This window comes from Balaenoptera musculus, chromosome 19 (genome assembly GCF_009873245.2).
Source record: "Balaenoptera musculus isolate JJ_BM4_2016_0621 chromosome 19, mBalMus1.pri.v3, whole genome shotgun sequence".
Lineage (NCBI taxonomy): Eukaryota > Metazoa > Chordata > Mammalia > Artiodactyla > Balaenopteridae > Balaenoptera > Balaenoptera musculus.
The window spans coordinates 24,016,966-24,030,588 of NC_045803.1; the positions used below are offsets into that span (position 1 = coordinate 24,016,966).

At 40.2% G+C, this 13,623-nt stretch overlaps 1 protein-coding gene across 3 annotated transcripts in view; it reads right to left on the reverse strand.

The window, feature by feature from the left end:
* The window catches only part of NETO2 (neuropilin and tolloid like 2), a 76,527-nt gene extending 63,141 nt beyond the window's left edge, over positions 1–13,386 (reverse strand). For all 3 annotated transcript variants that reach the window (XM_036832129.1, XM_036832128.1, XM_036832126.1), the window contains exons 1-2: positions 13,036–13,386; positions 1,989–2,045 (exon numbers count right to left, since the gene is read on the reverse strand). In XM_036832129.1, the coding sequence (XP_036688024.1) occupies positions 1,989–2,045; positions 13,036–13,069 (91 nt within the window). In that variant the 5' untranslated portion in view covers positions 13,070–13,386. The remainder of the gene's footprint in view (positions 1–1,988; positions 2,046–13,035) is intronic.
* Between the last annotated feature and the right edge of the window lie 237 nt (positions 13,387–13,623).

Genomic DNA, 13,623 nt, shown 5'->3' on the forward strand with positions numbered 1-13,623 from the left:
GAGGTGAATGTTAACATGCTGAACCACACCTCCCGTCTCTTCCCCCACTCAACTTCCCAAAGGCCTCAGATGTAGAGCCTCTAAGGAGGAAATGGAATCTTAATCTTTTCTGGGGAATCTAATGAGCCCAAAGAAAAAGACTCAAGGATGTGGACTTGGTCACTCACCAGGGAGGGTGGCAGTAAAGAAGCCCTGTCTACACTTGCAGACAGCTAACGAGCAGATCTGCATGCTCCTCTCATAACTATGAAAGGCATTCAAGGAGCACCAGACATTTGAGGAAAGCCTCTAATATGAAAAACAGATTAAAAACAAACAAAAAAGCCACTCTGAGGATACAAACATTATAGAATATTAAAAAAAAAAAAACACTAAACAAAACGATCATTTAATCTCCTCAGAGAACAAGAGAGTACAGTTGACCCTTGAACAACATGGGATTGAACCGCGTGGGTGCGCTCACTACTTGGTCTGCGGTCAGCTGAATGTGAGGATGCGGAACCGCGAATACAGAGGCAGGTTTTGACTACGTGGGGATCAGCACTGCTCACCCCTGCATTGTTCCAGGGTCAAATGTATATCGATAAGACAAGAACAAGGCATACTCTTAAAAAAAAGAATATTTAGAAAACAAATGAAAGTTTCTAAAAATAGAAGAAATGAAAAAAATAGCAAGTTTGGAGCAGAGGTCCATAAACTATGGCCCTGGACCAAATCTGGCCTGCAGCCTGTTATTGTAAATCAAGTTCACTGGAATATATCCATGCCCATCCATGTGTGTACTGTACTGTCTATGGCTGTTTTCACCCTGCAACTGCAGATCTGAATAGGTGCTCCTTCAACTACAAAGGCCTTCAAAGCCTTAAACGATTACTATCTGGCCCTTTATAGAAAAAAGTTTTCCAATTCTTGGTTTAGCAGATAAAGTTGAGGAAGTCTCAGTGTAGACTACTGAGAAGAAAACAGTTAAAAGAGAAATGGAAAACAGAAAAGATTTTTTTAAGAAGTAACCTAATAATAAGAGTTCCTTGAAGACAGAAAAGAGAAAAATGGAGAAAAGGGAACTTTAAAAATTAAACAAGAAAAAAGGGAAAGAAAAATTTCCTACACCCAAAGACAAAATTTTCATATTGAAAAAGCCCAACGGGTGACTTGACGTAAACCCTGAAGAGATGTAACCAGAATTATAACAATACTGATGTGGGTGCTGTGGCGCAAAGTTAAAAGAACACTTTTACGTGGTAGGTGGTGAAGAGGAGGTGCATGAAACAGCTCAATTCTCATCCTGCACGGTGGGAAAATCATTTTCTACTACCTGAAACTGAAATAACCAAGAAGAGCTGTATAGTATGTTATTTAGAAATATGCAGGAAAATACCAAAAGAATCAGCTAAGAGCGGCTATCTCCATGGAGAAATGGGGTAAGGTAGGCTGAGGGACTGATTTTTCCTAATTAACTTTTTAGAATGCTTTGACTTTTGTCATGTGTATGTATAACTTTGATGAAAATAAAAATAAGTCAGGTTATTTAGGAAATGTACTAAACTCTGACATGAATATCTGGCTCAAAACTCACACTAGCTAATCCTCTTTCATAAACAAGGACAATTAGAACAGGTCCCCAGGGCTTTGAATAAGCTGTTGATGAAAACGTTTCATTTGTCTACACTGGAAAAAGGGATTTTTATTTTTGCTTAGTGATAAAGCATGAATCTCATTTGATTTTTCGACATAATACATAGTGTTCTAGGAGTCACTAGTTATGCCAATTTTTAAAATTTATCAGTGCAAGACTTTATGTTAACAATTTACTCTAGTTAACTGTAGCTGAACCCAGCCGAACTGAGGCTGACAGGTTGACGGAAAGCCTTAGGTCACTGGAACACCCCAGAGGGATTATGGAAATAGTACTCAAAAGTTGAAATCCTTCCAAATAAGCCATCCCACTGTCCTGAACATGCAGTAAATTAGCACTGTAAGTTCTTTACCTTGGGTCTTTTGGGCCACAGCAATCCCTTCCACTACAAGTATTGTTATTAACAACACTAGAGAAATAAAAGAGAAGAGAAGTTAAAAAGTTGAATCTACATTAGATTTTACCAAGTTTATAAGAAAAATCAGGTGACAAAAAAAAGATGAACTAAAACTCCCTATTTCTTACTAACATTCACTCTCAAGATTTTTAAGTGTTAAATGTTGAGTTACTATTTGACACTTAACCCAAGAAAAAATGTAATTGATATTATACTCATTCATACAAGCACTAATAGTACTTTTTCAATTTATGATGGATTAAAAAACACATACTTTTTTTTTAACAAACTGAGCTGACCCCAATTATCCTGTATTTATTTTACTCCATCTCCTCAAAGACTTTACATGCATAATGGCTAGCTTTGCAATGTATTATGCCAGTAAAAGTTCAATCAGATTATTTGACTTGTGAGAACATTCATAATAAAGACAGAAGTAAGGGGGCAGCAGTTTCCTAGAAATCAATTTAAGACACTCTATAGCTGTGCGGTACGACGCTGTGTCCTGCATTACGAAAGCTAGCATTATTTAGAAAATGGAGCTTCTCCCCACCCCCCGCCCCCAAGTTTAACATTTCTGATACCCAATGAACAATATATTGTTTTGTATATGTTTGTGTTTTGAAGATAACATGTTATTTTTAAGAATGATGCACTGATATCTTTCATTCTCCCTTTCAATGGAAACCACACTATCAGCCTCCTGTGTAAACTGGAGTTTTTATTATTCATTCGGTCAGCAAGCACATACAGAGTACCTACTGGATACCAGGCACTGAGGATACACAGATTGAGGTAGGGGAGAAATACAGCAAAACAGTTAAAAGAGAATGGACTTCAGGAGTTAGGTGGATCCAGGTGGGGGTTCAAGTTTTGCTCTGTACCAGCTGTGAGGCCTTTTCAGCTCAGTTTACTTATTTGTAAAATGGGGATGTTGTGCTAATAACACCAACATCACAAGGTTGTTGCAAAGATTAAATGAGGTGACGCACATTGCACAAAGCCCTTTATATGTGCCAAGCATTCTGCTAAATAAATGATAGATTTTTAGGACAAACTGCCGTCCTTAAGGAGTCAACCTATTGTCAAAGACAATCTACAATACAAGGTAAAAGGAGTTTAACAGGGGTCATAACAGAAAGCACAATTGAAGCAGAAAAGGGAACCATTCATTCAGCTGGGGGTTAAGGGGAATAGAGGAAAGCTTTAGAAAAAAAAGGTATATTCTAGTGGGACTGGAGAGAACTTCTACCCAGGAGAGGGAGAAAGAAACAGCTTAGACAAAAACATGGAGCCATGAGCACTTATCTATAGGCGGTGTTAGTGAAATTCTGAGTACGATAGTACAGTTAGCATGTGGAGGGGAAAGTGGTACATCAGGTTAGAAATAGTAGGATGAGATCCGACTGTAAAAAGCCTTGAATGCCATGCTAAAGAGTCTGGACCTTTGACTACAAGGAGAAATCACTGTGAGTTTTTAAACTAGAGAGTGACATTATCACATCTGTGTTTCAGACCACTAATCTTGATGGTTGTGTGGAGTCTAAATTTTTAGAAAGAGAGGTCATTTAGGAAGCAAAGATGATATGGTCTTGAAGCAGAGCAGTGGTAGTGTAAATGGGAAGGAGGAGATATTTATGACATGATTCAGATATAGAGTCAACTGCAATTGGTGACTTAAAGGATGTCTAGGGGTGAGGGAGATGGAGGCACTGAAGAGATTGCTAGTTAAGTGAGTGGTAGATGGTCAAGCCATTGTTCACTCAGTAGCATGTACCCAGCATGTACTACCCAAAGTCACCAATGTACAAAGAGTTCTTGTCATCTTACGCTGTTTACATCTTATAATCTAATCATACATCTTCATCTTTGGTTTCCTGTATCCTTGTTGACCTTTGTTTCCTCTGTCTTCTCTCAACAACTTTAATTTCCCCTCCCTTTCTTTGGTTGCTAGCAGTGTTGAAGATCTCATGCTATGTAGGCACAATTCTTCCTTCAAACTCTTAACATCCTGGCACTGGATCAGAGTTAGAGGAATGAATTTTGAACCGTTTTTAAAAAACAAAAAACCCAGAAGATTTCTGATCAAAAAGAAAAACTAGGGACTTCTCTGGTGGCACAGTGGTTGGGAATCCACCTGCCAGTACAGGGGACACGGGTTCAAGCCCTGGTCCAGGAAGATCCCACATGACGTGGAGCAACTAAGCCCGTGTGCCACAACTACTGAGCCTGCGCTCTAGAGCCTGCGAGCCACAACTACTGAGCCTGCGAGCCACAACTACTGAAGCCCGCGTGCCTAGAGCCCATGCTCTGCAACAAGAGAAGCCACGGCAATGAGGAGGAGCCCGCGCACCGCAAGAAAGAGTAGCCTCCGCCCGTCGCAACTAGAGAAAGCCTGCCCGCAGCAATGAAGACCCAACACAGCCAAAAATAAAAATAAATAAAATACATTAAAAAAAAAAAAAGAAAAAAGAAAAACTAGGGAATTCCCTGGCAGTCCAATGGTTAGGACTCTGTGCTTTCACTGCCGAGGGCCTGGGTTCAATCCCTGGTTGGGGAACTAAGATCCTGCAAGCCGCGAGGCACAGCCAAAAAAAACCAACCAAACAAACAAACTGCGGTAACGTTAGATATTTGACAATTCAGCAAATATCACAACCATCTGTACCAACGTACCTTGATAGAGGACACTATTTCCCAAGGCATATCATCCCAGTCAGATGATACACAACTGGTCAAAATTTTGTGATTATACCTTGCCTCCTGATTCACAGGCGTAACAATTTACCAGTTTTTAAATTTATAATTCACAGTATTTAAGCAAGTAATACAAAACCAGGCAGAAAGGGAAAGTAAGAAATCAACAAACTAAAACCAGGAGAGCAACAGTAAAACTATGGTAAAAAGATGAATTGTGCCTGGAAAATTATTCTACATAATGACTAATAAAAATTTGGCTTTGTAAAACACTTGATTTATGGAATTTGCACAGAATATACAATTGAGGTAGAAAAATCACATTAAAATAAAATTACACGACCAAATAACCCTATTAATCTTTTCTACTTTATTTAGGGTGTTGCTCACAATTCCCCCCTGCCAAATGTTTAAAAAATCTATTCACAACTCTTATCAACCAAATGAACTGTGCCACTGAATTTAAAAAAATGATATATAAATAAGGCAAATGTGCACAACAATTAGGGACAGAAATATTTAGTGATAGCTGTGGTGATATAGTTTTGACTATTAATCATTCTAAATTCGGTATCATAAGAAACAGTTTTCGCTTAGTTGTATAATAGGATCTTTGTAAGTTGCTTGCTATAATCAGGCTGAGACAGTAAAACAAACTCTACTGATGCCAAACATTGGAATTATCTAGTACATGAAGCAGTGCTGTCGTGCTCTGTTCTGTCCTTAGTCCCAATCTATGTGCCACTTGTTCCCTTCTTTCTCTTACCAAAAGGGTCAATAATTTCTCAAATCCAGAAATACCTCACACTTTGAATTCAAAGACAATGTACCCAGGAAGGCACTAATTCTTTAAGGCAGAAATCCATGCCAAAATAAAAATTCTAAACTCCACAACCACAGAGTTTGGTTATGCAGAGAACTGCTTGTGATCTGATGCTTGAAAAAGGTACTGTCCACCACTTATGTCCTCACCTCTGGTTCTGGAGTTTAATGTAGTGTAGTTTAATAACCAGTGTACAGATCTGACTTAAAAATGAAGGCTTAAATGATAAAGACAGGTGCCATTCAAGGTATTAAATACAAATCCTCCAAGCTACTCCTTTTAACACTGAATCACTGTTATCAGAGTTCTCTACCGCAATCCTGTCCCCAGACCTTCCAGTTTAAGGCTGTACTTTCCAATCAACTAAAAATCAAGGTCAGGTTTATTCTTTCCACTGTTACTTAATAGTGGCAACTCTGGCCAATGCAATAAATACTGGAAAGGAGACAAAATTATTATTTATAGACAATGTTATTTTAAAACCTAGAAGTCCCAAGAGAATTACTTGGAAAATGATTACACCTATTAAAGGAAGAGAATAAGACCAAAATAAATTAAACAAACAAGTAAATAAATTTAATACAATGGAGAAGTAATATGTTTTAGATAATAGAACAATGTGAAAGTAACATTTCTTCCCAGTAAGTCATACAATATTTAATGATGTTTTAATAAAAATCTCAGTGTGTTTTTTTGGTACTTAAAATGCTTCTGATGGTCATCTTAAGTACTTTTTTATATTGGCCAAGGAAAATATAAAAATAAAAGACTAAAATACATAAAAATAATATACTTACTATAAAGCTACAGTAATTATAAAATGTAGCCACGGTAGAGGAAGAAACAGATGATCTGTCAACAAACATTACTAGCATCCACTGTATTACAGGCAGTGAGTCAGTCCCTAGAACTACAATGAACCAAAGAAGACATGGTCAAAAAAAAAAAAGAAGACATGGTCCTTATTCTCAAGGGGCCTTTAGATAAGAAAATGGAAGAAGAGGAAAAGCTCAGAAACAGACATATATATCCCAGAATTTATTAAAATATATGTGATATTTGAAACACTTGGTGACAAGACAGTTTTAATAAATGGTTCTGGGATAACTTGTTAATTATTCGGAAAAAAAAGTAGGTCCCTACTTCAAGCTATCAATAAGTAGGAAAATAAATAGCAGACTGAAAAAAAGATGAATTATATTTATACTTTTGGGAGAACACCTTCATTTACAAAAGACAGGAACATAAATAAAAACTACAAACAGATGGGATAGAAGATTATGCCACCAGGAAAATGTGCCCAAAAAATGCAGAAATTCTGCCTTACTAATATTAAAAAAAAACGTAGATTCTAGTGTTGGTCAGGATATAGGAAACTGACTTATTCTGCCACTGGATTGTAAACTGGCACAGCTTTTGGGAGGTTAACCTGGTAATATATATCAAGGCTTAGAAATGTACAAATTCTACCCAGCAGTTCTTCCAGATTTGAGAAATGAATCATTGGGACGGTAGTTCTCAAACTTTAGTGTGCATCATATTCATCTGGAGGGCTTATTAAAACAGACTTGGAGGGGGGGTTACTTCCAGAGATTTTGATCCAGTAGGTCTGGGGTGGGGCTTGAAAACTTGCATTTTTAACAAATTCCCTAGTGATGCTGAAGCTGTTGGCCCTGGCAGCACACTTGTTTTCTCCTTTGGTGACAGCAGGAGCAAGTGTGGGCCAAGATGGATGGGGCGGGGCAGAGGGTGGGCACAAAGGAGTTGATGAGTTGATTTTGGAAATGTTGGTGAATGCTCTACTACATATATGTATGTATATGTGTGTGTATTCTCATAATGTCCCTACAAATACCTCTTGTTTCTGAACATCTGCACTTGCCACGGACCTCCCTCTGCTTCTACAAAATAACGTTCACACTGTTAAAAACCTGCTTTTTCTAGGAACTCTCTCAAGATTAATTTTATTAGACAGCATTCATACTTTTCACTTCTGTAGCTATTCACTAGCTCTCTATCTCTGTCTGGTTTTGTTTCTTTCACTGATTTTGCACACTCCTATTATGTTAGCATAAGGTCTGGCATGAGTAATAAAAAACCCAAGCTAGTAGTTTAAACAAGATAAGAGTATATTTCTCTGTCAAGTAAACAAACTGTGCAGGTAAGTAGTCAAGGGCTAGAGTGAAGGCTATACCATTACTAGGGACCTAAGCTCCTTCTGTCTTATTGCTCAGTTGTGCATGACTTTCATTTCCAGGGTCACCTTATGGTCCAATATAGATGCTAGAGTGCCAGGTTCCATATCTTCTTTACAGCTACCATGTCTGCATTACAGTCAGCAAGAATGAAGAAATGACACAGGGCAGTCCTCCTTCCTTTAAAAACTTTTGCCCAGAATCTACAATGATCTCAAAATAAAAATTTTAACTGAACAACAGATACACCACCACTTCCCCAAAGTTGAACCCACATCTAACTGGTCAGACTTATTTAGTCACATGGCCACACTTAATCCTAAGGAAAGCTGGAAAATCTAGTATTTATTTTGGGTGATTGTGTGCTTGGTTAAAATTCAGAGAATCACTGAAAGGTAAAATGGATACTGGAAGAAAACTGGCTATTTCTGCCATAGTCCCCTATAGCCTACTCTGTCCCCGGCAGCCAGAGATCCTTTCAAAACATAAATCAGATCACATCACAGCCTTTCATAAAATCTTCCAACAGAGTCCCATTACATCTAGAATAAATCCATACTCCTTATTCTGACTTCAGAGGTCCTATGTGATGTGGCACCTGACCATCTATGGCTACACAGGTCTTCTTCCCACTTAAACACACCAAGCTAATTCTAGCCGTAGGGACTAGTTATTCCTTCTGCCTAGACTCTCTCTGCATGGCTGGTTCCTTCCTGTTATTCAGGTCTTGTGAGGCCTCTCCAACTGCTAAAGAAGCTCTACATTTTCTTCTTCATCCTGTTTTATGATACAAATACTATTTTAATTATTACTTATATTACCTGCTATTTTCTTGCTTATTATCTGTCTCTTCCTACTAGAAAGAGGGACTTGTCTCTCTGATCCACTGATGCATCTCTAGCGACTAGAAGACTGGCTGGCCCATAACAGCACTCAACAAAAATTAGATGAATACATCAAGTGACTAAGCAGAATCCTGATTATATTTTCTTTGCAACTATAATATATAGTACAGAGCCCCACTAACAAATTAACAAGCACACTTCTTGGTTAACAGCAGGCACAGAGATGACCCAGCTTATCTGAGCATAAATCAGGGGACAGAAAAAGAAATGATTTTTCTTTCCTTTTCAGATATGCTACTGCTCTTACTTTTCTCAAGCTGACTCAATTTACCTTTGTTAGTAATTAAATGTACCTCTTCCTAAGCCTTCCTATTTTTAGCATCTAAGCGGTAAACATAAGGTTTGGTAAACCTATCATGAGACTCCATAATTTAAGAACCGCCTAACTGGTCTCCCTGCTCCTGTTTTCTATAATGAAAGCAAAATGGAGTTCAATTAGAGTCCATATACTACTTGAGGTAGTAGTAACTTGTTTTCCATCAGCTATGTTCCAAAGAACAGAAAAGTACCCTAATTTAATCAAACTCAATTTTACTTTGTAGTTAAGAAAGAAGATGGATTTTGGTGAACTTTGGGATCACTCCACCCTCCACATGCTAATCACATTGCCAATCACTTATAAGAAAGAGTAACTGCAGAAGTGCTTTCTCTTTCCTGCAGAATGTGACAACCTTCTTGTTTGTCAAATGCTCTTGAGATGGCAGTTTTGTATGCTCTAATTATACAGGAATCCTCAGACATCCACAACAACTACCATCAGACTTTAACACGACAAGGTCACATTTTGAAGAGTATTTGGTATCTTCTCACCCACTAAGGCTATAATTTCCAATATAATACACTAGGCATATTTAAACCAACATGTTTTAATGTCATTTTGACTAGGATGAATTGAACTTTCAGATTAGTACACCCTGTAATTTTGTGAACAAAGATGCTAAAAAGCGTTAGTTCTTCGGGGGCCACTCTGATGAGCGACTGAGAGGGTGAGGGCCCTCAGCAATCAGAGCAACCTTGTTCTTATCTGTTCTTTGTTTAGTTTTTAAGTACCCACTCATAAGAGTTCCCCTGAGGGAGTTCTGTTAAGGAAAGTTTGGAAACCCACTGGATTAGATCACCTTTTAGGATTCCCCTAACTCAAACACCACAATAACTGGGATCTCAAAGGGCCCCAGGGACACATAAAAAAAAACAAAACCAACAGGGACTTCCCTGGAGGTACAGTGGTTAAGACTCCACGCTCCCAATGCAGGGGGCATGGGTTCGATCCCTGGTTGGGGAACTAAGATCCTGCATGCTGCAGGCAAATAAATAAATAAATAAATAAATAAATTACTCTGCAGGATCATAAATTTTAAAATGACAGGAGATTGTGCTGAATGGGTAGTAACCAAGAGCAGAACTTGGATTATTTTTTAGAATTTTAGATATGAACTTTATTTATAGTTTATCTTTTTTCTATCTTATTCCTAAAAGGACTGAAAATGGCTTTGATTTGAACTTGTTTTGTAATGCACATGTACGTGTATTAAAGGGCTGCATGTTTTTCCTAAAAGGTGAGTTTGGTTTCAAAACACAGATAACTTTTCAACTGTCAGTATTAAAATATTTTCTCCAACTCGGGGGAAAAAGTCAAAAAGTTAATTTTTCCCAAGGCTATGTTTAAAAACTTCCCTATTAAAGGGATAACTTTTCATTATGGTACTTATTTCTGTATGGTTTAATTTCTTGTAAGAGGCTTAAGGATGAAGGACAGGAGTTAATATTTGTCACAGTCTCAGATAAGATTTTTAAAATACAGTGCCAAGGGATAGTTATGCACTGTAACACCATAAATTTAACCACAGTTTATACAGATTTAAATGTTAACTGCGTCTAATAGGATTCTCCTGAAGCAAGTGTGCGGAATGAATATGAACAGTGAAAAACTGGTTTATAAAACTAATATAATATTTTCATGTGACTATTATACTTACTTAACTTTGATAGAAGGCAAATCAAATTTTATAAGACCTGGAGTGACCATAAACAGTTAAAAGTGAATTACTCAGATTTAACAATACATGAAAGGTTTAAAAGCCCAGCAGAGTTATCCTTTTGTTCTCACTGCTGGAAGTAAAACAAAGAATCAATGGCATCTCAAAGTTACCTTCTACTTAAAATTTCACACAGTCATTATGGCTGATTTGTTTTAGTAGAAACTGACCATAATATTCCAAAGAAGGCTTTTGGTAGGTAATATCCATAATTATGTAAATGTTAAATAACTGCTTCTGGTAAGAACCTCTTCAATGTTGAAACAATTTACACCTTACAGTATACTTAAGGGCTGCTTTTTCAGGCATTGGTGCACACAATGAATGGTAGCACTGGGAAACGCCAATATTTTTTAAAAGGTAATTTTTAAAAATTAAAAATACCAATGTTTGTATAGGTAACAAATGCATTTGGTTAAAAAAAAAATCAAGTGATACAAATGGGTGTGCAGTGAAACAGAAGTCTTCCCTTTACTCTTGTTTCTCAGTCTCCCAGATCCCTTTCTCAGAATCAACTTTTGTTAATTTCTTGAATCTTTCCAGACCAATTCCCCATATTTATAAGCACATATACATAAACTTTAGAAGACTTAAAAATAGCTGGCTTTCTCTCTACTAAGCCTAACAACAAGAAGTTAGCTTGAGCTTTAAAAATACACCAGCATGTAAAAATAGTGTAGGTTGGGTAAAATTAAAAAAAGAAAAGCCTGATACTACATTGTTTTCACTGTAGCTCTGCCATCAACCACAGAATCCTTTCCTGAAAGGTGCAACAACTAAATGCTTCACCACGGTGGCCAGAGAGGGCAGTGTGTACCAACGACAAAGGCAAAGGCAGAAAAGCTGCAAAACCCTTCACCATTCCAGGAGTATCAGAGATTCCGTCCTATCCAGCTCAGTTTCAAGTTCTGCATGTAAAGCTGTATAATAGATCTACGTGATTTCTCCCCAGAGGGGGCTACTCAGATGGAATGTCATTATTACTGAACACCCTAAGGCAAAGAGGACAACGAAGCAATTCAGATAAAGAGCACTATCAGAAACCCTACTATGCATAGAATTTATTCTGAAAAAGTAAAACAAAATCTTCATTTCCAAGGAATGGTGATATAAATTGAGAGTTACAGAAAGACTACAGAAATTGATTTTAGAGATATACAATTTTAATACAATGAGGAAATCATTAATAATTTATGGGGTGACTGCGAAACAATCACCAGATAGAAAGTCTTAGGTTACCTTAGTACAAACTGTACCTATAAGTATACAGTGGGTAGTTAAATTGCTGAAATCTCAATTATGAATTTAGGAATATCTGAACAGTAGATAATTTGTGCAATTAAAATTTTAAGCAAAATTATACAGAATTTTCCAGTAAAACAAATTTGAAAAGTGTTAACATGGAGTGGGAAAAAACCCAACATTTTTCACTGTACAAATATCAAGATACAATGAAGAGCGCTAATCAATGCCTTAACTCCTTACCCAATATTTAAAAACGGGAATATTTCATAACATTACAAATACACAGCTATTCAGTTTTCAATCTAAGTCAGTAGCGGAAAAGGGAAGCCCTTTATTGGTGGTGGTGATTTCCCTCCGAGGACCGAAAACAGGATTTATTCAGTCCGATTTTCAGAAACAACTTTGTATCACCATCTTAATTATCTATGTATATAAATTTTAATCTAAAATAACACCTCCTGGAAAATGCAAAGCAGCTGTAGTATGTTTTGGAGCTTTGTGTACTTGGCAAGCTGACTGTTTTAATTCCCGGTACAACAAATCATAAAGAACCAGACACCGGCGGCAGGGTATCCTGAGGTCCCGCGAAGCGCCAAAGCGCAGCCCGGAGCAGCGGCGCCCGCAATGGTGCCGCAGCCTCCGCGGCCGCAGCAGGTGGGACCCGGCCGGCGGGCAGGCCGTTCCGCCGCCCGCCACCGCGGGGCTTTTCAAGAACAGCTCCGCGACGCCTCAGCTGGGGTTTTTATTGTTTGCTCGGAATGACTTTGTTACTAATGCTGAAAAAGAGCGGCCTACGCTCCACTCACACAAACCCCACAACTTTGCAAAGCGATGTGCGGAATTCCGAGGAAGAGGCACGAGGGCACAGCTCGGAGGGCCGGCCGAGCCGCCGCGTCCCGATGCGCTCCCCGGTTCCCCTGCCACGGCACGCAGAAGGCTGGGGAGAAGCGCTCGGGGAGCGAGTCGATCCCGGCGGGAGCGGGGGCTCCGCGATCCGCTCGCGCCAGACAAAGAGGCGCGTCGGACGCCCGGCGCCGGGCAGGGACGCGAAGACGCCGGCTTCGCCCGCAGGGGGCGCCGTCCGCAGCTCTGGGCGCTTACCTTTGAGGACCGAGTAGAGCTGCTCCAGGGCCATGTTCCCGAGCTGCCCGGCGCTTCGCGAGGGGCCGAGGAGGCGACGAAGAAGCGGCGGCGGAAGCGCGGCGCTCACGGCTCAGCGCGGCGGCAGCCCCGCTCCGTCCCCATCGCCCGCCACCAGGTTGCTGCCCGCGGGGTAGGACTCAGGTCCTGCAGCCCGCCATGCCCGAGCCTCCTGACGGGCTCTCGCGCTGCCCCAGCCCCCCGACGGGCGCCGCCTCCTGCTCCGCGGCGCTCCGTCCCATCGACCGCCTCGCTGCCGGGGAGCGCGGATGCGAGGGACGGGACCTGCGCGGGCCAGCCCGCCTTCGGCCGCGGCGCAAACCCCGCTGAAGTGGCGGGCGCGGCGAGCCCACGCTCATTTAAGCAGGGAGCGCGAGCGCCGCGTGCCGGCCGCACCGCCTTCGCGCATGTGCCCGCCCCCCGCCCCCGCCCGCGTGCCCCTCGCAACCCTCCCGGCCAATCGCCTGGCGAGCCCGCCCGCGGCCTCGCACCCTGGGTGGGCGGTGCTCCCCGCTGGCGACCATTGTGTTGGGGGCGGGGCGAGAAGAT